General features: G+C 46.6%; 1 protein-coding gene across 2 annotated transcripts in view; it reads left to right on the forward strand.

Annotated features, from left to right (window-relative positions):
• Trio (trio Rho guanine nucleotide exchange factor) overlaps positions 1–24,794 on the forward strand; it is a 319,992-nt gene that overhangs the window by 280,149 nt on the left and 15,049 nt on the right. Inside the window, exons 35-48 of one of the 2 annotated variants that reach the window (XM_010631520.2) lie at positions 2,165–2,457; positions 3,778–3,948; positions 6,463–6,558; positions 11,282–11,430; positions 12,705–12,771; positions 14,453–14,556; positions 16,603–16,672; positions 18,047–18,136; positions 18,690–18,782; positions 19,309–19,359; positions 19,491–19,568; positions 20,433–20,624; positions 21,591–21,768; positions 23,990–24,792. In XM_010631520.2, coding sequence (XP_010629822.1) covers positions 2,165–2,457; positions 3,778–3,948; positions 6,463–6,558; positions 11,282–11,430; positions 12,705–12,771; positions 14,453–14,556; positions 16,603–16,672; positions 18,047–18,136; positions 18,690–18,782; positions 19,309–19,359; positions 19,491–19,568; positions 20,433–20,624; positions 21,591–21,768; positions 23,990–24,792 — 2,435 coding nt within the window. The remainder of the gene's footprint in view (positions 1–2,164; positions 2,458–3,777; positions 3,949–6,462; positions 6,559–11,281; positions 11,431–12,704; positions 12,772–14,452; positions 14,557–16,602; positions 16,673–18,046; positions 18,137–18,689; positions 18,783–19,308; positions 19,360–19,490; positions 19,569–20,432; positions 20,625–21,590; positions 21,769–23,989; positions 24,793–24,794) is intronic. The other variant, XM_010631521.1, reaches the window with a different exon arrangement.

A 24,794-nucleotide genomic window follows, 5' to 3' on the forward strand; every position in this document is an offset into this window, starting at 1 on the left:
TCAGCTGGCTGTGTTTCTTTAGACTGTGATTTCCAGTGTTTCCATTCAGTACTTAACATGGCCTTCCGTGTGCCAGGCACGGTGTGAGGCCCTGGGAGTGTGTCAGGCAAGAGGACAGTGAGGACATCGCCCTGAAGGAACATGCCCCCTCATGACCTCAACACAGATGCCTCTGGCTCTGCTGTCCCCAGGGCCATCTTCAGAGCTCCTCCTGCTTGAAACCTTTCATGATGCTTGTTCCTGGTCCTGTGCCCAGCCCCTGGTGGGATCTGTACCTCCCCTGGAGCACATGACAATTATGCATCCAGGAAACACTATGTGGTGGGTCCTGTGTGAAGAAACCAGGTGTTATTCCTCTCCAGTACAAGACCAGGGCTTGGCTCGAGTCACAGTGTTAGTAAACGATTCCAAATCCGTCCCAGTGTTGCTGCTTTGCCATGTGAGTTGCGCCAAGGCTGCAGCTCAGTGACAGAGCACTGGCCTCACATGTGCGAGGCCCCAGTACCGCCCCACAGAAGTGTAAGATATCATCTGACATGTAGATGACCGGGTTCCTCTGTCCTTCCTATTGTCACTACACACACATTCCTGTTTTCTCCTCAGTGAACACCTGGGGAAGTGCCGTGGAAGGGGATCGGCTGTAGGACCTCATTGTCTGTGCTGCCTCTTGTCAGCCATACCTGAGGAAAGTGGGCTAGTGTGGAAATGTGTTAATAGCTGTCATTATGAATAAATAGAATTTAAAGCATATGTAGAAACGTACACCTATACAGTGTGCAGAAACACGTACATAATGCATGCCTCTGCAAAAAATCCAAATCTTCAAGAATGAGCGATACTGCCTTAAACGCAGCACTGGTGGAAGAGACACCTTTCACCAGCCCGCGTCTCGGGCCAGCAAACGGGGTTCAGCAACCAGGCGTGCCCAGCTGTCTGGGTGAGCGTCCGGAGCCTGCGGTGGGAAGCTAATTGCAGCTGGACAGGGCATAGCCCACTCACTCTGTAACTCTGCACATAATGGTCTCCAGGGCCGCTGAGGTAAATACAGCTAATACAGGGGTGCATATAAAATAATAATTTTCAAAGATTTTTACTGCAGTCTCAAGACTTCAAAAGATTTAAGCAAACAACGCACAGCATATGTCAGTCGCCCTCACCATTCCGTTCCCTAAAGTAAAGCGTTTTACCCGTCACTGCAGTGATGCCTTCTCAGTCACGCATCAGGAAGGGGCCCAGTGTACATGGTCACTGGTTTTTTAGTTCCAAAGTAATACCTAATGCTACAGAATTGTTGAGTGTCCACGATTACCTAAATCTAATTTTTTTTTTCCTCTTGCAAAATCATCAACCCAAGATTGACTTTAATTTTTCAGGTCCAGCGAGACTCTCTTCTTGGATATATTTTCTGTAAAGTGTTTTAGTTAATTGAAGAGACTTCTCTGTCTTCCATTTGATGTTAAAACGTGTCGTTATTTCTGTCGATTCATGAGTATTGGCCCAGAGACTTGAGATAACTTTGTGGAGGCTGCCAGCAAAGACACCCCAGCCTGCGTGGCCTGGGGGAGCAGGGGCCATGGGCGGGCTCTTCGCCCAGTCACCAGCTTCCTCCCGGCACTGGCCTTTCCGGAGGGGGGCGGTCTGTCACACTATTTTGGGGGGAGGGGGAACGGTCCTGTCCCATACATACGTGTGGGATGTACTTTAATTCACTGAGAGTCAAACATACTTTTTTGTCAGGATCAGTTTACACTAAATATGTCAATTTTTGTAGCAAAATAATCGTACTACATTTTCTTCAGATTCTTTTTGGTGTTTTTTAAATCAGTAAAATGGGAAAAAATAATTTTAAATGTTCACAGTTTATGCTATTTTAAGCAATTAATGACATTTTTAATCTATGCTCTAGTGATGCTGGTCTTCGGGATTGGCGACAAGTTATTTTTGGAGGGGCTTTGCATCTTGAGAAAGATCATCTAAGTGTGATAAATATTTGCGGGGTGTGTGTGTATCTCTCCTCTTAATTTCTGCCCAACGGGCGAAGCTCACAGAGCCCCGCTCAGCTTCTGTGGAGCTGGGGGACTAAAGCATAGCGGTCCCGACTTTAGCCAGAGATTCGTGCCACCCTTGGTAAAACCCCCTCCCTCCCTCCCTCTTGTCCCGCCAGACTCGCTGTCGGTCTCCAGCAATGACGCCAGTCCACCTGCCTCCGTCGCGTCCCTGCAGCCCCACATGATCGGGGCACAGAGCTCGCCCGGCCCCAAGCGGCCTGGCAACACCCTGCGCAAGTGGCTCACCAGCCCCGTGCGGCGGCTCAGCAGCGGCAAGGCCGACGGGCACGTGAAGAAGCTGGCGCACAAGCACAAGAAGAGCCGGGAGGTCCGCAAGAGCGCCGACGCAGGCTCCCAGAAGGACTCTGACGACAGCGCCGCCACCCCGCAGGACGAGACTGTGGAGGAGGTGGGTCTCTTAGGCCTTAGCCACGAACTCTTGGAGGCTGTAGGCCTAAACTTCTCCCATAGTTTTTCTCTCAAGTTGTAGGAGTAGTTGCTTGTCTTACAGATAAACTAATGTGGTTTGTCAGGAAATGACCCCATCACATATTTCCTTTAACATCTCTGCTTAGCACACTGCAGGGGGACAGTTTGAAAGATGATTGGATGGCTCCTCCCTGGAGCGGGGTGAGAAGGAAACAGCTCCGTGCAAGCCCCCCAGTCCACCAGCCCCTCCTCCTCCGCTCCTGAAGGCGTCACCAGCAGATTCCCACCGGGTCTGCCGATGTCCCGGTCAGCACTAACACCACGGCAGCCTCCTGCTGCCACAGCTCCAAGTTCAAATCTGGAGAACTTGTGCAGTGTTTGGACCCTCCAATTCACTTTTACCCAGAATTGATACCTAAATCTCGACCTAAATTGAAAATACTCAGTTTTCTTTGCTGCCTGAAGAGTAAACCCTGAACTATTCCCATATCACCAAAGATGTTAGGTCAGTCAGGAATCTTTTCTATTTCCTTTTATCCTGGGGGCTTCAGGTTATACTATAAGAAGCAGAATTACTTCATGATCCCTGAGACAGCCTTCAGCCCTGAAGACGTCAGTGAGGCACCCACAGGTTTAATCTTGGGCTCCCCCACGCTCCATGCTAGTTCAGAAAAGACAAGGCAGAGACAGACGATTGGATTTATCTCATTTCATGGATTTGGCAGACAGGCAATTTCTGCTAGTTCTTTCCTGGGAATATTTTTGCCATGTGCTTTTACTGGAATCGATGGGTCACTGTGTACTTAACTATCTGTTTTATAAATCTGTAGAGCCAGAACTGAATTTTTACATAAATCAGAAAGACGAAAATGAACGTGATGCTTAATGCACATTCACATCTTCGATTGTGTTTGTCTTTATGCCCTTACTATTGCAGTGAATTTTATGCTAAGGAGGTAATCTAACGAAATCAGCCAGCCCAAAGGAGCTCAGTAAACGTGAGGGCTGTGGTTCAGATTTCTGAACCTTTTCTCTTTTGGCTTCTTAGAGATGGGTGATGTTAGCAGTTCCTTCATTTGACAGGTTCATGGCCCTTTGCTTATCCAAATTGGCAAGCAAATGGTTGGATCGCAGCACAGGAATGAAGTTACCATCTGAGTCCAACAGCCTGTCCTGGTTTCTGCTGCCTCAGCTCCTGCCCTCACCATGAGTTTCCAGTTAACCCCAGGGGCCCCTTGTCTGGACTGACCCTGGCATTGTTGGCCCAGAGCATAATGAGCAAATGTCGATTTGATTTCAGAGAGGCCGGAATGAGGGCCTCAGCAGTGGCACGCTCTCTAAGTCCTCCTCCTCGGGGATGCAGAGCTGTGGAGAAGAGGAAGGGGAAGAGGGCGCTGACGCCGTGCCGCTGCCCCCGCCCATGGCCATCCAGCAGCACAGCCTCCTTCAGTCAGACTCTCAGGACGACAAGGTACAGCGGCCCACACTGTCTGTGCTGGGAGCTGGGGGACCCAGGGATGTGGGCAGGGCACTGGCAGCCTGGTGCTTGCCAAGGCAGAGCAGCCTGTGTTTGGCCCAGGAGCATGAACAGCAGATGTGTTTAGAGTAAGCACAAGGCCAACGTGTGCAGTTTCTCATACCCATGCAGGTGTATGAACGTGTTCAGTGCATTTTAATGGTGCTTCGGTAGTTTCTGCTTTTAAAGTAATTTTTAAGTTTCTTAACATATTGATTAGAGTCCCTGAGAGAACGGAGAAACCCCACGCAGTCTGCCTGAAGGCAGCACTAAATGAACACAAGGCCCTCTTGTTCTTTCCCTGAGGTGTTTGCCGGGTAGTACCACTTTAACCACTTTAAAATAAGATTGGGTCACCGTCCAGTTACCTTTTCCGTCTTGCCAAGCGTGCCTGTAGGAGCACTGCCAGCATGAAGCTGATGAGCGTACTTATTCAAGTGTAGGCATAGGCTGAGGGCCATGAGTCTCCTCTGTGTATAGACAGAGGCTTCAAACCATGTAAATCTTTTTTTATAAATTATTACATAATCTTATTTTTCCATCCAAATTGTGAACCCTAAAAATAAATATCGAAAAGGAAACCTGATAACTGCAGCTTGTTCATCCTGTCTAGCACTCTGGCTCCATTGGGCCCCTCACACTTCTCAGGTGTCAGAAATCATGCTCTGAAGTCACTGCTGGGTAATAACTAAGCTTTCTGAATAAAACAGATGTGTTTGCAGCATATTTTTTCTCCACTCTTTCCCTTCTTCCATCCCTGACTCCCTTGTTGGTCAGTACCGGCACAGTCCCTTGCTGGTTGACCCAGGATCTGCCACAGCCAGGGATTGATGGCTGTGAGGTCACATCCAGTCCCCGAGTAGCCCTAACCCAAGGCAGACGTTGCATGGTCCCTTCTTCACAGAAGTCCAGCCCCTCCCTGCAGCCTGCCGTGGTCTGGGCACAAGATTCTCTTGGCTTGGGTTTGAGACCTTAGAGTTGTGTACTCAGCTGAGGTGCAGACCCTGTGCTGTGTGGTGGGGAGAGAAAAGGGTGCCAGGGTGAGAGAGGCATTGTAGTGACTAGGCAGGAAGTGGGAATGTGTGGATTATCTGACGGTTCCTGATTCATGACACCCTAAGCTATACCCTTTTTAGAAATAGAAAGCTGAAATTTCTTATATCTCTGTTCTTGTCCAAACAATGAGGGACAAGGTTTTGTTTGCTTATTCACCAAATAAGGGTGTTTTTTCTTCCATTTACAAAGGTAATTGCATTATATTCTTACGTTTGCTAGAATCACATACTGGTTACTGTGTTACCTCATTGGGTATTATCAATAGCAATTCTTCATTTTCAAAAATCTGTAGTGCTATTCCAAGGCAGTATTATATTGTGACTAATATTTTGTTTTGTTCTGTTTTCTCTTTTTGTAAACTTTCACTGCAGCATTATGTTGATTTGTGTCCTGTGTCTGTTTTGGCTCAATTTCCTTACCTTTCCATTTGAATCTTTTTTTGGTTTTTTTGTTTGTTTATTTGTTTGTTTGCCCCATATTCAAAATTCCATTAGACATAACCAGCTTTTGTTTTGTCAAATGCATATTCCAATCCACATATGTAAAAGCCTCTTTGTAAGTGTATCGATCTGTACCTGTCTTCTGTGAGCAATGCATTGCTAGGACAGCTAGCTGTGTGTCGCATGCATCTCTGCTGTCCTCAATATGAAGCAAGGCTCATATTATTTATGCCCCCCTTCTAGTTCCCAGTTAACCAACGGTGCAAGTAATCTGCAAACATACCATGTTTGCTAATTACTGAAACGAACCTAGCAGCCCCTCCCCCAGATTTCCTTACTGTCAACCCTGTTACACCCCGGATTCTAGCCATAAGTGGCATCTGATAGCTTGTGAGGCCTCAGCTCTTCTGTTCTCTGCACTAAGCATTGGGGAAATGGATGGCACAGAAAATGGTGAGCTTGTCCCCCTATTCCCTGTCTGGTCACTGTACCCTGGCTCCTTTCTTTTTCTTTCTTGTTCTTCCTTCTCTTAATCCCACAAACACAGCAAAGCCACTGTTAGTATCCTGTTTTGTTTCCTGGTTATTTAAGGATTCACCCACTAGACCTTAAGCCTCTCACTCTTCTGCTGACCACTCTGTTTCTCTCTCCTTACCTTAGAGCCTAGCCAGCAGTTGCAAAGGTTACAGTTAGGATTCTCCTGTGCCCAGTCCCCTCTCTGAAAACATTGTGATGTTTCATGACTGCAGATTAAAAATGGACACTATCCGCCTCTGACAGGTTTTGATGTTTCATGTCAGAATATTGTAAATTTAATAGGACAACTCTAAATAAATGCAAACAAAGACAAACTTGTGGTCTTTTTGTCTGAAATTACTTTTTAAAAAGAGCTGGAGCTTGCAGGGAAATTCAGTCTGTCCAGATTCTAACATGAGGCCTCCCCCACCCGTCTTTTTCTGAAACTCTTCCATAGGCCTCCTCTCGGTTACTCGTCCGGCCCACCAGTTCCGAAACGCCAAGTGCTGCTGAACTTGTCAGTGCCATCGAGGAACTTGTGAAAAGCAAGATGGTAAGCCTTCCCGGGGACGTCCAAGGCCTGGGAGCTGCTCTTGGGTGCTGTGTGCGTGCAGATGGGTTGGTCTTTGCCCAGGGATCACTGTGGTCTGCAGAATATGCTTATGGCCAGCAGACCACCTTCACTGACCAACAGTGAGTTTGGGGGTCCCCACAACCACATTCAGGCTCACCGGTGTATCAGAACTCAAAACTCTGGATAGCCATTACTCCCGCAGTTAGCACTTTTAATCCATGTGAGAGGACATGGGTTAAAATCAGCCTGGAGGGCAGGTGCATAGAATGGGTGTGGGAGATGCTGGGTCCAGGCTTCGGGTCCTCAGCAGCACACACCACCAGCAACCCTGTGCACAGCACAGGGCAACATTGCCAGCACCGCAGACCACCTGAGCCTCAGCATTCAGACCTGTCATTTGGACTCAGTCATGTGTCTATGGTCCACTGCTCCAACGCCTGACTTGGCTTTCCTACCGCTCTGCAGTTCAAGATAGTGCATGACCCAAAGTCCCCACTGCCAGTCACTTTGCCAGCATTGGCAAACCTGCTGTTTGCACACCACAGCGGGCTGTGTCGCTGAAGATCTGAAAGGTTTGCTATCGCTGGCGTAGACTCTGCGTTGACCCAAGACCCGAGGTCAACAAAGAGATTTTTGTCAAGCACAGCCAACCACCCTTGGGGCAACGCTGCCCTCTCACTGCACATGTCAACTGGAATCACAGCAAGTGTGGGCAAGCTGCATCCTGTCAGCTGGGTCAGTGGCACCCACACCTGACCGTCTCTGACTGAGATCGTTGTTTTGTTTATATTGTTACGCAAGGGTTTTTTTTCTTACTGAGTCCTGTGTTACCATTTGATCAGTGTGGATCCATTTGATACAAGCTGCAAATTAAATGTTCCTTAAAATTAAACAAGCACACATTGCTTCTGACTGATTTTAATCAGTAAATTTGTTTGGTTTTTGTTGTTCTTCGGGATTAGAGATTTGAACCCAGGATTTCACACTGAGCTATACCCCTACACACACCCCTTTTTATTTTTTAATTTTCAGGTAAGTCTCACAAAGGTGCCCAGGCTGGGTTCAAACTTGCTGTCCTCCTGTCTCTGTCTCCCAGAGTACTGGAGTTACAAGTGTCAGGAGTTACAGTTAGAGCTCTTTGTTCAATTTTCTTAACAATGAAATGGAAAAACCACTGGTAACTTAGACAAGTATGTCCTACTGCTCTTACAAATGTATTTATCATCTTTTGAAAGCCACCCTCCCAAAATTGGTCACATATATATATATATATATATATATATATAGGCAGACTAATCTTCCATTAACCTAATTAACCTAAGTTGTCTGTATGTCAGGCGGGTTTTGAAGTCCTCATGATAGCCCAGTTCATAGGCATACATTATTATCCCATCTAGCAGATGAGGGAACTGAGGTACACAGCCCATTTTAACTGTGACCAGCTAGTAAGGGGCAGCAATATGATTATATTATAATGTATTTAGACAAATGCCCAGTATGTGTTTGTTTACAGTTTTTTACTACAATAAACATTCATATTTATTACGAGTGTGATTATATCTGTAGGATCAGTTTCCACTATTAGTACTGTTAGATCAAAGAATGTAAAGTTAGGAGTTTATCTTTTTATATTTTTGTGTTAACTAGGTATCAGATGTCATTTCCCCACACCCACCACACACACACACACACAATCTCTCTCTCTCTCTCTCTCTCTCTCATCACATCCTCAGATGAACTGGCTGGCTCCGTCAGATGGGAATTTTATGTAAGAAAAATTCAAGCTGACAGGTGTCACTCTGTTGTAGCTAGAAATTTCTTCCTGAGAAGTCACGCTATTGTGGATAAAACACTGTGAGCATTCAAGTGTGACGGGAAGGTTGCTAGGATATGGAAGATAACTGAAGAACTTGGACTCCACTGGTCAAGAATTTGAAATCATGTGAATGTGAATTAAGTTACAACCATATTCTTCTTGCCCACTTATGAGACAAGTTGATTAATATTATAAATGAAGGGTCCTTATATCCATAATTTTCAAACACCCATAAACATTTAAAAAGACTTTCAAAGCATCAATTGCGTGATCATTTAAACTACTCCTATGTAGTAATTGAAATGATTTCCCCAGGGCGTCCTCTAAGGCAGCATTTTGCTTGCCTGCTAGTCATTATGTAAGGATCATTCCACTTCCGGTGTCCATGTCTTCATTTGTTGCTACTTTGGGTGGACTTTGGAGTAGAAACAGGATCTGTGGCATGTTCTATTTCTTTCTTACTGCCTACCCTCCTTTTTCAATCCTAAAGAGGTAAACACTATCTGTTTACTCAATTGAAAGAAAATTATCCTCATTTACATCTCTTTTTAAGTCACCAGACCTACAGCTGTTTTGGTGGTTGATAGGCTTGGGTCCAAAGTCTCCTACTTAGAGTCAAGTTTCATCAGGCAAGTGCCTGAGCCTCTCTGAGTCTGAGCTGGAAACTGGAGATCATAAACGGGGCACTGCTTGTGAAGCTCCTAACAAGGGCTGTTCCCCTTGGGGTATTCACGAATGGGAGGCCTGGTGGAGGGTGGGTTCACCCCTTCCGCATTCTACAGTAGACTGTAATCTGGATGCCTCCTTTTTGTGGTTCAAGAAAGATGTAGCTGTGCAGGGACTTCTTGTCACTAATCCTCTGATATCACATAGGACCTTCGATGTCCATAACTAGTGAACAGCTTTAAAATCTGTCTACCTGTCCTGCTCCATCTCTGCTGCAGATCCTCAGCCATGCTCCTTATTGTCTGGTGGGTGCTCTCGGAGCTAAAGCACCTTTCTACTTGGATTTGAACACCAAATCCATTATCTACTCAAAGCTCTGTATTAATTTACTGGGTTGGGAGGATAAAGGAGAACCTACTCAGCTGTTACACAGTTTACATCCCTAAACCTAAAACCTGAAGCTTAATATAAAAAATAAAAAAGCTGGCCCCAAAAACTGTTCCCTGAGTCATAGACAGTTAAAATGGAAGGCAGCTTAAATACTTGAAGAGAGCCAGGCATGGTGACGCACACCTGTAATCCCAGCACTCAAGAGGCTGAGACAGGAGGATCATCATGAGTTCAGGACCAGCCTAGACTACATAGTGAGACCTGTCTCAAAAAATAAATACTTACAGAATAAGGACAGATGTTGCTTTGTAACATTCCCAGGGAGTCCGTGCCAGTCATTTTAAAGACTCAGTATCTTTCCTGAACACTGGCAAATTGTAATTGGCTACCTGTTGTCACAGTGACTACTTGGACTTAACTTTGAGCTTTTCTTCCCTGATGACATAAAGGCAAATAGACAAATGAAAATAAATGAAGTAGCATCTGAAGCTCAAAGTCTTCGAACAGCAAAACAAAGGAAAGTGGAATGAATTCGTAGAGATGAATGCAGAAATCAGTGAGCTGCAAAACAAGAGCGTAATGAAGCCAAAATCTGTTAACCTCTTCAAAAAAGAGAAAATAAGTGCAAATTCACAAGAGTATGGAGTTGTAAAGGAGGAATAAGCTGAGGAAATTCAAGTATTTGTAAGACATTACTTTATTCAACTCTTTGAAAGTAAATCTAAAATAAAACATGGGTGAAATTAGTTAGGCCTAAGAAAACCTTTTAGCAAAGTTAACCTCGGAATAGCTCATTGGAAAATCTATGCAGATCCATCTTCACATGAGAAACAAAGATGACAAGGACCGATGTACACAACAAACCCAAAGGGCTTCACAGATAACTCACCCTGGGGTTGCAGCTGTGAGGCCACTTTGTGCCTCACGTATGTTTGTACTCTGAGCCATCAGACCGCATAGAGGAGTGCTGGCAGACCTTCTGGAGCTTTCCATGACAGCAGACAGCCCACTGCAGCACCCATGCCATAGGGTCGCCACCATCAGCAGAGAGGCAGCGAGTCATAACGGACCAGAAACCTGTCCACACCTGTGTCCCCACTGGGCCCCTGCACTCTTCCATCTGCCCGGCTCCATCAGGGCACGGCCAGGGCAGGTAGTGGAATGGGCCGGGAGCCCAAGGTTTCTGGTCCTGGCAGCTTGTTCGGGTTATAAAGATGGATCCCTGTGGACACCAACAGAGTCTGTGACTCCCTCCTTGCTCTCTGACCTGCACAAGAGAAATGTGGAGCCAGTGTTTCTTTTCTTTTTTTCCTCACTATTTGAGTGAATAGAATTCACCATAACACACTTCCGCTGTCCAGGTGGGACACAGGGCAGAGGCCCCTTTGTCCCTCCCTCGCTGGACTTGGGCCTCCTCTGAGATACATCTGAGCAGATGCCTTTGGCCCAGTGCCTGCTTCCATGAAAGCTGTTTATTTCCAAGGATGCAGCTTTTTGATCAAACTGTTTTTTAGCTGCCTCAGTGCCAGGTTTTCACAAAAAGCAGCAGTTGGTGACTTTACAGCTTATGGGTTTTAACAAGACTGCATGTACAGACTTGGTGTCCTCAAAGTTCCGCTTAAGATGAAGTCAAGTTCCGTTTGTTACTTTGAACGGGGTTGGGGTAAGATTCATATTAGCAATCTTCATATACTAATATCAAAGCAAGCATTCAGTGATATGTTCTAATATTACACACACACGTGTATTTTCTGTCTTAGATTTTGATACCCTGACTTCAGCCTGCTGTGGACAGTAGGCAGTTGGCATCACTAATTATGTGTCTTCCAGGCACTGGAGGATCGTCCTAGTTCGCTGCTTGTCGACCAGGGAGACAGTAGCAGCCCATCCTTCAACCCTTCAGACAATTCCCTTCTCTCTTCCTCCTCACCCATCGATGAAATGGAAGAAAGGAAATCCAGCTCCTTAAAGAGACGGCAGTAAGACAAATATTTTCGTGCTCATTTTCCAGATTCCCTCCTTTGTCACCTTCAAAAATGAGACTGGGATTCATCTCTGAATTGAAAAAAAAACAGGTCCTGGTCTCATGATGAGCAATTAATATATGTGTATAAATAAAGCCGTCAGAACCTCAGAAGGTGCAGGAAGCCAGAGCTGCAGTTTCTACTGTTTTATTTGTCTGTTACAGTTTATAAATAAGAATGGTACCAGACAAGAATATCTTCTGTCCCTTGAGGTGAGAAACTCCTGTAGTTTCTATTGTGTGTAGTCATGAAAGAAAAAAGAAGGCAACATAAAGTTTGAACCAGTCTAAAAAACTTGAATTGTCTTCAGATATAATTTAGTGGTAGTGTTTCTCAATTCCAAAAAGGCAGCTTTAAAATTAAAATTAAAAAGGGTTTAAACTCACCTCTGGAGAAGAAAAGAAACTGCCTGAGAACAGAGATTTGGTTTTATTCAAAAATGTATCCCAGCACCTTGAGTGGCATTCAGCACGGAGAGGCACCATGTTGATGTTGGTTGAATTAAGGAACGAACGAATGAATGAATGATGGACTTTTTGAGGCCAATTGAAATTGTTTACTATCCTGATCAAGTGAGTGTCCTCTGTCATCTTAGCTACCAAACCTTACAAACACACCTTCTTAAGTACATGTTTGCAGTACATAATGGTTACATTCACTGTGGGGAATTGGTACATGTACATAGCGCATCTCAAGTCAGTTTTTCCCCTCCACTACAGCCCCCTTTTGCCAGCATCGGATTCATTTATTTATCTTAAGTCCTCATAAAGTTAATCATCATACATTTCTGAGTGATGGGTATAGACTCAAGGCTTTAGCCGTGTAAATTAAAATTTTTTCCTGTATCTCCATTGAACTTTGAAATAACTTGATCATTTTTTAAAAAAAATAGCTGCTTCCCCTAGCTTGTGCCTTTATAGAAGAATTATGTCCAAGCTTCCTTTAGTTGTGTACATGTGCGATCAGAATCTCATATGGTGAGTCGCCCTGATTGTGCCGAAGTCTGTGTGTCCAGGTGAGAGTCTTCTGACGTCCACAGCGCCCAGGGGTCACTCGCTTGAACCTGTCGGTGCCTGGGACCCCAAGAGTATCAGATGCAGTTGTGTAAATGTGTTATATTGCTCTACAGTAGAAAAAGGGGGCGAGTCTGACAAGAGCAAAAAGCATAGAGGGACTTGCTTAGAAAACAGCAAGTTTGGATTGTAAACACTATTTTTCTTTTTTTCTAGCTATGTTTTGCAAGAATTGGTGGAGACAGAGCGTGACTATGTGCGGGACCTTGGCTATGTAGTTGAGGTGTGTATTTTCATTTTTGTTTTTTGTTTTTGTTGTTGTTGTTGTTGTTGTTTTTGCGACAGGGACTCACTATGTAGTTGAGACTGACCTGGAACTCACTATGTAGCCCAGGCTGGTCTCAAACTCAACAGCGATCCTCCTGCCTCAGCCTCCCGAGTACTGGGATTACATGCATGCGCCACCACGCCCAGTGAAGTGTGTATTTTCAGAAATGTGATAGCTGTGTCAGTCCCAAGAGTTATCCTGAGAAGCGGGGTATTAGTCAGTATTATAGTAATAACCTTCTCCTGTTAAAAGATCTTGCTTTTGCCAACAATAGCAAAACAGCCAACAAAGCATTTCCAAAAAATAGAATGTAGCCGGTCATTTTAGCAACGGACATTCAGCTGGAAAAACTCCTTTTCTGCATGATATATCTTGGTATGATTCATAATTAAGTTTTCAAATGACTATACCCAACAATTTTATAATTATCATACAAGAATCTTTCTTTTAGCATTTTTCGAGAACGGTTGTCAACACAAAAGTAGTGGCATCTGTGGTTGAAAGGGCCAATTGGCTTCCTAGTAGGTTGGGTTCCATCTTGAATCTGTGTGCATTCTGCATGGTCTGACAACACCATGTCCTTTACTTACAGTTTAGCACAGAGTAAACAAATGTGATGCCAATTTATTGACCAGAAGTTGCTGAGCACTTAATGCCTGAGCCAGGGATTTAGCTCAGTGGTTCCACCGTCTGCCTCGCAAGCCCAAGGTCCTGAGTTTGATCCCTGATACCAAAATAATAATAATAACCTTAATTCTTAAAAAAAAACTATTTTTGTAGTATAAAATATTACCATTCTTCAGCTTTGCAAGTATGTGCAGGTTGGTACTTTTTGGGTGCACATTCCATTAAAAATAACAGTTCTTACAGTTAATTGTATAACATAATTTGGTGGCGGGGGCGTTGAGACAGGGTCTCACTATGTAGCTGAGACTGACCTGGAACTCACTATGTAGCCCAGGCTGATCTCAAACTCACAGTGATCCTCCTGCCTCAGCTTCCCAAGAGTGCTGGGATTACAGGCATGCATCACCACACCCAGCTTCTAACATAAAATTTTTAACATGCTTAACTTGTCTGCAGTCATGGTTAACAGTATAAGTAGTAGCTTAAACACCAAAGAGATTCTTGTACAGACTAAATCCCATTCAAGTCAAGTGGAAGTTTTAAAGCTCCGTTTGGCAATATATTCAATCAATTGCTGTTACAGAGTCAGTTTATAAAAAGAATATCATTAAATTCTTATTTAATAGATTATGTGATAATCCAAAAGGAAATAAAACCTTTGCTTATATGAGATAAATTCTGAAGGCAAATGTTTATGCCAATTTTAGTATTTATTAGCCAATAACATTTGTTCTGAGGAACAAATTACATTTATTTAAGCTATGTTTTAGTTCCTTAGAAGACTTTTGATCTAGGAATGCTAATTAGGAGAAAGAATTACAGCAATGAATGTAACCATGTATTTCAAGTAACAGAGATACATTGTCATCCATGGTTTTTTGTTTTTAAATGAAGTATTGGTTACAAAAGAATCTGTAGACTGTGTAGACTGTTTTGTCCTTTGTGAAGATTAATTGACAATTCATACTTGATTCAGACATAGTCCGCAAGTAAACTTGTTTCCGAATAGGGCTACATGGCACTTATGAAAGAAGATGGTGTTCCTGATGACATGAAGGGAAAAGACAAGATTGTGTTTGGCAACATCCATCAGATTTATGACTGGCACAGAGAGTACGTAGCATCCGGGTCACGCACGGTCCCGGCACAGCTTCCGCATGTGCTGAGCTGCGGCAGGGCCACTGGGCCGGGTCGGTGAGGGAAGTGTGTGGACTGGTTCTTTCTCCTGCCTGCAAAACCTCCCAGAGGAAGCCACTCTGGGGACTTGGTGATGTCCGGGGGAGTTTTGTAGTCACACCTCCTGGCACAGGGACGAGTTGTCTTTCTTGGGCTTGTCCTCCAAGATCTGGGTCAAGGAGGGGAGGAAGCGTTGCCTGGAGGCTGACGGCCTGGGGTCGCGGCCTGGTCCTGACCTTGAGTCCCTCACCAGCTACACCACCTTATGGAGCTTTGATGAAGATGACAAGTTAATATTTACAGAGCACTTAGAAGAACATCTGCATAATGTGAACCTCAGTAGGTGTTTCTAATTAGACTTACATCCACCTTTTGAGTGATGCAAGTTACTATTGGGAGGTTTTGAATACCTTCATTTTTCCAGCTTGGTTTTAAGGGGCAATCAGAGTTGATCAGTATGTCACCCACACCCACCCTTACCAGGAAAAGCTGGCATCCCAGCAGCCTGCCTCGGCACCAGCCACCACACACCTGTCCCTTTGGGTCATCTTTGCTTGCACTTTTAAAAACCCTTAATCGTCTGGGGACTGCTTAGTGCAGGCCGCTGATGTTACAGTGGGACATCCCAGCTACGGTCAGCTATGCCCCAGGCCGGTGTTGACCTGGACAGCCGCCTGCTTCCCTGTGCATACACGATTGCTCCCTGCCGTCACCACCTGCAGAGCCCTGCCCTCTCCTTAAAGCTGAGGCCAAGTACTTCTCCACTAGACCTGGGCATCCCAGGGAGATGGGTTCTCTTCTCTGAAGACAGCAAATGTAATTGTGCCTCTTCAACTACAAATTACCCTCTGGGTGCGAGGAGTTATTGGCTTAGGGTGTATCAAGTAGTGTTTCGTTATTTCTGTCCTTATCTCTCCCAAAGGAATGCAGAACTTTGGACCCGGGTGTGGGGGTCTTTATTTTTATATCCCCAGTAATGTCTAATTCATTTGATATCATAAATGATTGTCAGCTCTGAAAACAGTACTCTACTTCATAGCTCTGTAGATTATGTTCCTCCCAGAAACACCGTGAAACCAATTTTAAGAAGGGTATTTGCTACTCTTCTTTAGTCTTCTACTCCCAAGATTAGGTGTAAGGCTGTGGCGGGGATGGTAAGCAGCACAGTATTCCTGGGGTGACCAAGCAGCATCTGCAGAGTTCAGGAGACTGTGGAGCCACAAGCACTACAAAATTCCATACAACATTAATTGTTGTGCTAGCTGAGAGATTAATAAAATGCCAGATGTTAAGTATAAACATATAAATGATAAGATGAACATACTATATATAATGAAGTGCAGAGCAGTTGTCCCACTACTATTTTGTCATTATGATTATATCTAATTAGTCCAGGCTAGCCTTGAAGCCACTATGTAGCCTAAGCTGGCCTTGAGCTCATGGTGATCCTCCTGCCTCAGCCTCCTGAGTGCTGAGATCACAGGCATGCGCCACCACACACATCTCGTTCTAATCTTACTGGGAGCTAATGTTTACAACCTGAAGGCTGATTATGATACTTGAGAAAATTTCATAAAGCTGGCAGAAATAACATATTTGGTATTTTACAGCTTGAAATTCATAGCTATGAAAAGCAAATTTTCAGAAATAAAAACTGGCTCATTGCTTTGGAACATTAATTTTTTACTCAAAAGGTCAGCCAGAGACATTAGTGCTTACCTCTTTGAGAAAAAGGGGATAAGAATGTGAATGGTCCTCCAGAAGGGCAGGCTGTCAGGCTCTGGATGCTCTAATTTCTGCCTTGTCTTTTCAACCACATCTGTGTTTTCTTTATGTCCTGTCCTAATAAAACGTTTTCTGTGTGGTTTATACTTGTTAGAGTATACTGTACTTTTCCCAGTTGCCTACATCTACATAGACTGTTTAGAAGTAAAATCAGAACAGCAAACTAGAAATGATTCTGATATCTTCCCCTCTTCTTAGCTTTTTTTTAGGAGAGTTAGAGAAGTGCCTTGAAGATCCGGAGAAACTAGGCTCCCTGTTTGTTAAACACGTAAGTACAAAGGCATTCTCATGTTCCATTCTGATAGTGTCTTATTTAGCAAGCAGGTTAAAGGAGCAGTCGCTTCTGTTTTGCAAGAGTGCAGATGTTAAGAATAAAATCCAACCAGACCATTTCAGAGAGTTGGGACTTAAGTCCCCTCTTGATTATCTACCTCGGGTGCTTGCTTTAAGCAGTGATCCCCTCAGTTGGTGCAGCCTGGAATCGGGGGCCTGTCCGCCTCGCTGCCACAGCAGTTCTGGGACTGTGCTCCTGTGCACTCAGGCTTTCGCCCCTGGGTGCAGGTTAATTCCCTGACACAGGCAGCTCCTGTGGAATCGATACATCTTACAACCCAGTGTACAGCATTCAGTTTCTAACGTCACTGCCCTTCTCTGCAGGAAAGTCTAAGTATTGTCAAGTTCACAGTGGCAGACATGTTTCCAAAATTCTGTTTTGCTTGACTGCTGGAATTTTCATTATTCACATGCACTGCCAGCTGTTTGCCTTGAAATGACAAGCTTATTTCCTCCGTGTTCAAGAAAATGTCTGCCAGACACCTGAGTGTAAAGGGTTATAGTCTGTGTCTATCATTCTTTCAAGTAAAATGGGTGGTCCAGAAAAAGCAGCTGGCTCTGCTGGCCGCTGCCTGGCAGTGCTTTCCCTCAAGGCAGCGTTTGTGCAAGCAGAGCTGTTGTGCCGACTTCGCTCTTGTCGTGAGAAGGTTCAAAAGATGTGTGGCTCCATGGCGGAGTTTTAATGAAATGAGAGACATTTATTTATTCATCAAGGACGTTTGGAAGTGAAACTGGATTTTTTTTTTAAACTGGGAATTTGTGGCTGTGAGGAATGCTTGCTGCAGTACCTGCAGTTTTATCAGTTTTGCTCAGCAACACCATGAAGAAGGCGGACGAAGTTAGCCTTGATTTGAAAATAGGTTTGACAGAGTGAAACCACTGACAGGCTTCAGGAAGCCCAGGAGTCTGCACACCACACTTTGAAGATCGCTTCCTATTGGATTTGAGATCGAGTGCGTTTTCTTACCTTCCAGGAACAGCCAGGCCCACAGGAGGGACGAGAGGGAGATTTTGCTTAGTGTTAAGAATGTGTTCTTTTGCTGCTGGTATGATTTGCTGGCCCTGGAAACTGAAGGGTTTGGTCTGTGTGAGGGAGCAATCGTGAATCACTGCTTCTGGAGCCACAAAACAGATTGCCAGCTTTAGCCAGTCGTGGGTCTGGGAGGTGCTCCTGTGCCTCGGTGATGCAGCTGGCTCAGAGGGACGGCTCCCTGTGAGTCTGCTGAGATACGAATGCGCACAAACTCTTCTGTTCTGGTGAGCACCACTGTTACTGTTTAAACCCTCCCTTTGCCTTCTTCATTCCTAGGAGAGAAGGCTGCACATGTACATAGTTTATTGTCAAAATAAACCAAAGTCGGAGCACATTGTCTCAGAATATATTGATACGTTTTTTGAGGTAAGACCCAATACCAAAAGAAAGTATTTGTGAATCTTTGTTACATTTCAGGCTCTAAAAATTAAATTGTCACAGGATACCACATAAACCTCAAAAACTCAGCCTGAGTGATAAGAATTATCAGCATATTTCTTTCTTAGAAATCCAAGAACAAGTATGATTTCAGTCTGTGGTTGCACCATTGCTGTTCAGACTGAAGTAAAAATATGAGTTTTACCAGTATAAACTTGTCTCGTTATAATTTCAGAATAATTCCCAATCTAAACTTCTTACCTGAAAGTTTAAATATGACATACATGCTTATGTGAATAAAATCACTTTTAAGTAGGCATTTCAACAAATACAAAAGGCTTATTTGGAAAACAACTCAGGTATAAGTGTAAAACTTAGAAATCCTAAGGTACAGTAAAGCACTGTCTGGATTTATTGCAATGTTACTGGCTTTTCTTAGTATCTCTATCAACAGTGCTCTAGGTAGCCCTTCCTAACAATTCTAAAAACTCTCCTAGCAGTGAGAAAGACCTAAGATCACTTTTTATCTTTGCAACTGCAGGACTTAAAGCAGCGCCTTGGCCACAGGTTGCAGCTCACAGATCTGTTGATCAAACCCGTGCAGAGAATCATGAAATACCAGCTGCTACTGAAGGTGAGTGCAGCGGACAGACTTGGGGTCAGGGGCAGGACTCCGTGGAGGGAAGGACAGGCTTACCAGGTGAGGGGCTTATCTTCCTAAGAAATGTAAGACCACCTCAGTTATTTCAGACACCTCATACTGTTGTCTCAAGTTTTCATTTGCCTTAAGTTCTGAACCAAAATGCCAGTAAAAGTGGACTTGTTTCCCTGCCACATGCTGAGTTTTTCCTTAGCCCTGTGACCTCTGTGGGGTCCCCTGGCTTAGCAGTGGCCCTGAATCGATTTAAGTTACTAAGCACAGCTAAAAGCACATAAAACGTAGGACCTGGGCGTGCAGAGGACAAGAACTTCTCTGAGGGTCGGAACCCTTAGATTTGGTCTGCTTTGGCTATCAGAATACCTCCTCCTTGTCTGTAAGAGAACAAGATACAAAAATAGAACCACAGCTCCCAGCCAGCCTGGCACAACCTGAGCAGTCATGGGAGCCACCTCCCTGGTCCTCACCTCCTCCCCACCCCTCCTCTCTATTTCCTTCACAGGATTTCCTCAAGTACTCCAAGAAAGCCAGCCTGGATACGTCCGAGTTAGAGGTACTTGTGTCCTGGCCCCCCAGTCTCTGTGATGGGGTCACAGAGGGGACCAAAAGTGGAGGGTGGCAGAGGGCAGCGCTCACATCTTCCCTGGAAGCTTGAACATCCGCTCTGCTTCTCCCCACCCGCAGAAAGCCGTGGAGGTCATGTGCATCGTCCCGAAGCGCTGCAATGACATGATGAACGTCGGGAGGCTGCAAGGATTCGACGTAATGCAGCTGTTGTTCTTTGGAAGGGCTCCTCTGCCCCGCCCATTCTTCTGTCCTGGACTGTTTCTCTGCATGTGTAGAAAGCCGATCCTTTTTGTTTAGTTCTCTGTCTTCTCTCGCCTTACTTTAACCTGATCGATACTTTCATGCTCTTTTCGGTGCATTTCACTTGCTTGTTTGGGATCTTCCTCTGCTCAGAGCCCAGCCACTGTGGCAGCAATAAGCAGGACTGCTTTGTCTCTCGGGCCTTCTACCATCCTGAGAGCCAATTTCCTTTCCCAGCATGAAAAGCCGTGGTAGCAAGGGATGAAGTGGGACCCCGGGACCCAACTCTGTCGCCACTGCAAGCTCGATATTAGGGACACTGCTGCTTATCACTCTGGGTTAACAAAGTGTGTACTGTCAGGAGTCTGAGAGACAAGGGCAGAACCAGAACCCTTTTTATTTTCCTCACTGTGGAGTCAGCAGATACGAGAAGTTTTACTTTTCCTGCCCACTGGTTCCCTAGAGCACTAGGGTTACCCTGGCACTGGGGCTTCCCAGCCGAGCTCGTGGTTCACCTCCTCTGCTCGCTGGGCACTTTCTCCACCTAGGGAGCCTCTCTTCTGGGGGAAGGGGACCCTTTCAGAGCCCACTCTTGGTTGTACTGAGGCCAGGAGTTATACAGAGGTTGGCAAGACTTTCACTTAGATATTTGTTCTGTCTGGGGCTAACAGTTCATCAGGGTAAAAGAAAAAAGTTAAGCTCTAAGATAAATAAGAGAAAAATGCATTATTCTGTGGGAGGAAATCTAAAGAAAATATAATATTGAATAACTTAGAATGCAATGTTTTCTTCCCCTTTGCTCCCTTTTTCTTGTTTTAGGGTAAAATTGTTGCCCAGGGTAAGCTGCTCTTGCAGGACACATTCTTGGTCACAGACCAAGATGCAGGACTTCTGCCTCGCTGCAAAGAGAGGCGGGTTTTCCTCTTTGAGCAGATCGTCATATTCAGTGAACCACTTGATAAAAAAAAGGGCTTTTCCTTGCCAGGATTCCTGTTTAAAAGCAGTATCAAGGTAATGTGAGTCAGCGGTTTTCTCTTGTACCAATGCACCCATCATTTCTGATCAACTGTTGCCATTCTGCTGCCTGGTTTATTCAGTGTGTAGAGAACCTTCTCGGATAGGTGAGAACATGTGAATTTGTCCCACACCTTGCTGCTGCCTCACACACACTTATGTGTGACTGCAGCCGTTCCCCAGGTATCTCTCTCTCTAGGTCCGTAGAACACTTACATGTAAATGCAGAGGCACAGCTTTGGAATACTGCCTTCTGACCAGGGCAGATGGCCAGCTCAGTGTCTGATCCTCTTCCCCCATTCAACGTGCCAGGCACGGGGCTTGGGATGCACAGATTTCTCAGGCAGCTCAACCAAGCAGGCATTGTTTCCATTATGCCCTACGATGAAGTTTAGCTTGCCTTTGGCTGGTAGGAAGGAATAAATGTGCTTTAATTTTTATCGTGGTGAGTGTACGTAATATAAAATTTGCCATCTTAATTTTACATTGGCTGTTTTCAAGTGCGCACATCAGTAGCACTCATTGTAATCGCATTGTAATCGTTGTGCAGCCATGTCCACTATGAGTCTAGACTCCTGCCTTGCAGAACTGGTACTCTGTACCTGTGACACCCTGGCTCAGTGACGGCTGCCTTTCAGAGCTTTCAGTGATACGACAGCCCTCCGTCTGTGCTCGCCCCCTCTGCCCCTGCCCGCCCATTCTGCGTTCTGTCTTCTCTAACTCGACCGCTCTAGGGACCGCAGCTAAGCAGGGCCTGAGTGTGTGTCCCCGTGCCTGGCTTTACTGCACTCGGCCCAGGTTTCTGGAGCTCACAGGCCTCCGTGCGTCAGGACATCCCTCCAAACCAAAGCTGAACGCGCGCCTTGTGTACAGACGGTGTGTTTACTTTGGCCCTGTGTCAGTGTTTGGATACGTGAGTCGCTTCTCTTAGCTAATATGAATGATGCTTTGATTTTTTTTAAGGTGAGTTGCCTCTGCCTGGAGGAAAATGTGGAAAATGATCCCTGTAAATTTGCTCTGACGTCAAGGACGGGTGACGTGGTGGAGACCTTCATCTTGCATTCATCCAGTCCAAGTGTCCGGCAAGCATGGATCCATGAGATCAACCAAATCTTAGAAAACCAGCGCAACTTTCTAAATGGTATTGTGTGTTCTCCTACTCAGTGTGTGTCTTCCTCACTGACCTGTGCAGTCTTTCCGTCTCTCGTGTGTCTGCTACTGTGTATTAGTGACAATGGCGGTGCTTAGCCCCTACCTCCCACCTGCGGAGTATCCTGACCATGGCTGGTGCTATTGTACGGATGAGGAAGCCGAGGCACGGAGCTGGTGGCAGAGTCTGGAATGGCCGTCAGACTCAGCTTGTGCTTACAGCTGTATTTGCCCCATCACACCCGGGATATACATTAGCGTCCATCCAGGAAGAGGAGTGTGTAAGAACGTAGGGCAGACGGAACAGACTTGGCCAGGGTTTTCGGAGACACCAAGGGAGGTGCACTGCATTGCACACCTCCCTTTCCCCCAAAACACGACATGTTTATTCTTCACAGTTCCTCAGACTCAAGTGATTCCAAGTGTGGCCAGCTGTCTTCCTGTTGCCCTTCAGTCTGGGAGGTAATCTCCTGTCACTGCAGCTTGCACTCTGATTTCCATTTGACAATCAGTGAAGCACGCTGGGTACCATTGGAAGCGATGTGCTCAGCAGTCCATCTGTTCTGAGCTCTCTTTAGCTTGTCCACATTATATCTGCAGCCCAGAACAGGAGGTCATTGTGAGAAAACCACCTCCACGTGTTGCATGTTCCCAGGCACTCAGTGGGAGCCTCAGGTCATGTGGCATTTTGGCCACATGGCAGTTGGCTAGCTAGGTATTCACTCCAGGCTTCTGTCCAGCTTTCTGGCTGATAATCATTTACATTTGCAGTTCAAATCAGATTCTGTGGCTGTGAGGGAAAGCACTCTTTAAGTGTGTTCTTCTTAAATGTGCAATACCAGCCCCAACTCAGAGCATGGGATTTGGAAAATAGAATAAACAGCCCAAATCACATGATGAGGCTGCGATGTCAGAGTTTACTGACACCCGTGCAGTACCCTACAGGAACAACAAGCTGAGAATGGAGCAGGGACTCTGGTGTTTGTTAGTCACCTTCCCATAGCTGGGCCAGGGCTGGGGATTTAGCTCAATGGTTTGGTGGCCTGCCTTGCAAGCGCAAGGACCTAAGTTCAATCCCCGGTACCAAAAAAAAAAGAATCCATAGCTGGGACAAAACATCTGACCTGCACAACCTAAAGAAGAAAGGGTTATTTCAGTTCACAGTTTCAGAGATCTCAACCTGTGATCGCTTAGCTCAGAGGCAGAAATTACATGGTAGAGGAGAGATGCTGAACTCATGACAGCCAGGAAGCAGTGAACAGACAGGCACTAAGAACAGGGAAGGGATTCACCCTTCTGCGGCTGGCTCCAGCAGCTAGCTTTCCCCAGCCAGGCCTCACCTCCTGCCAGCATCTCCAGCCGGGACCTAATATTGATGAGGGTAGCGCCCCCACGACCTGCTCACCTTCCCCCCACGACCTGCTCACCTTCCCAAAGCTCCACCTGAGCACATGAGCCTCTGGGAGCAGCTCCAGGCCACAGCTGTGTTTTGGCCTCCTCCCTCCTCTGCTCACTCTTGTGAGAGGCTGTGGCCATCAGGGCTCCCCAGGAGGAGGCAATGCATCTGACTATTGTGTTTCCAAAGGTTTAAACACCTGGAAAATGCATGTTGCCATGGGTCACAGTTAGTACGAGTCTCTGTATTCATCCAGGGGACTGTGTGATAAAATCACTGAAATGCAGAGACAGGACAGCCTCCTGACCTGCAAGGTGCCTAGCAGGGCCCTTCAACTTCCCTTGCCTGTTTTGTCCGATTTGCAAAGCACAGTCTGTACAGCTGCTTCTGTGTGTGGTAGCTGCGGGGTTACTCCACCCTCAGCCCGGTTCAGAGCCCAGCTGCTCCCCAGCTTAAGGAAGACCTCACGGAAGCCTTGCTCCCTTGCTCTGCCCAGTCCTGGTCGAGCCTCTCCTGGCAGCGTGCTGGGCCTCCCATTGCCAGTGGCCCTCGCCCGCCGTGGGGCATCTTGCTGTTCTCACCTCCCTCACGCTGCCTTCTGCTGCCTCCATGAGCACACACAGCCCTGTGACCTCCAAGGAACAGGCGAGAAGTGCGGAAGGCATCTGCTCTGCCCCTCTGCGGCTGGCCTCTGTCTGTAGCATGGGCGCTTGAGGTCGTGTCGCAGTGAGGACAGATTGCCATGCTCTTCCTCCTCCTCTGATAACCCCTTCTCCTGTGCCCTAACTGAGCCTCCGCCTGTCTTGCTTGGTTACAGCCTTGACATCGCCCATCGAGTACCAGAGGAACCACAGCGGGGGCGGCGGCAGTGGGGCCAGCAGCAGCGGGGGCGGGGGCAGCGGTGGCAGTGGGGCCTCCGGTGGTGGTGGCAGCAGCCACGGAAGTGGCCCCGGCAGCTGTAGCAGCGTCCCCAGCTCGAGCAGGAGCAGGCCCTCCCGGATCCCGCAGCCTGTCAGACACCACACCCCCATGCTGGTCTCCTCTGCAGCCTCCGGCCAGGCAGAGGCAGACAAGATGTCAGGTATGTCTGCTCCCAGCCCCTCACTGCCTCCCCGCAGCAGCGACCTGGCCCCCGAGGCTGGCCCTGGCCAGCCCAGCAAGCTCCCCCTGAGTGGAGACTCCGAAGGCCCCAAGCGGGAAGCAGACCCCGTCCCCAAGATGAAGGTGATGGAGAGCCCCAGGAAGGCCACCGGGAATGCTTGTGGTGCGAGCCAGGAAGCAGGCGCCAAGGACGCACGGGGTCACCTGGGCCCGCTGCCACTGGGCAAGCCCAGACCCGGCGCCATCTCGCCTCTGAACTCTCCTCTCTCTGCTGCGTTCCCTTCTCCTTTCGGCAAGGAGCCCTTTCCCCCCAGCAGCCCCCTGCAAAAGGGGGGCTCCTTCTGGAGCTCCATCCCTGCCTCCCCCGTCAGCCGGCCCGGCTCCTTCACTTTCCCGGGGGACAGTGACTCCCTCCAGCGGCCGACACACCGCCACGCGGCCCCCGGCAAGGACACGGACCGCATGAGCACCTGCTCCTCGGCCAGCGAGCAGTCCGTGCAGTCCACCCAGAGCAACGGGGT

This window comes from Fukomys damarensis, unplaced genomic scaffold (genome assembly GCF_012274545.1).
Source record: "Fukomys damarensis isolate Sample0158 unplaced genomic scaffold, DMR_v1.0_HiC HiC_scaffold_1, whole genome shotgun sequence".
Lineage (NCBI taxonomy): Eukaryota > Metazoa > Chordata > Mammalia > Rodentia > Bathyergidae > Fukomys > Fukomys damarensis.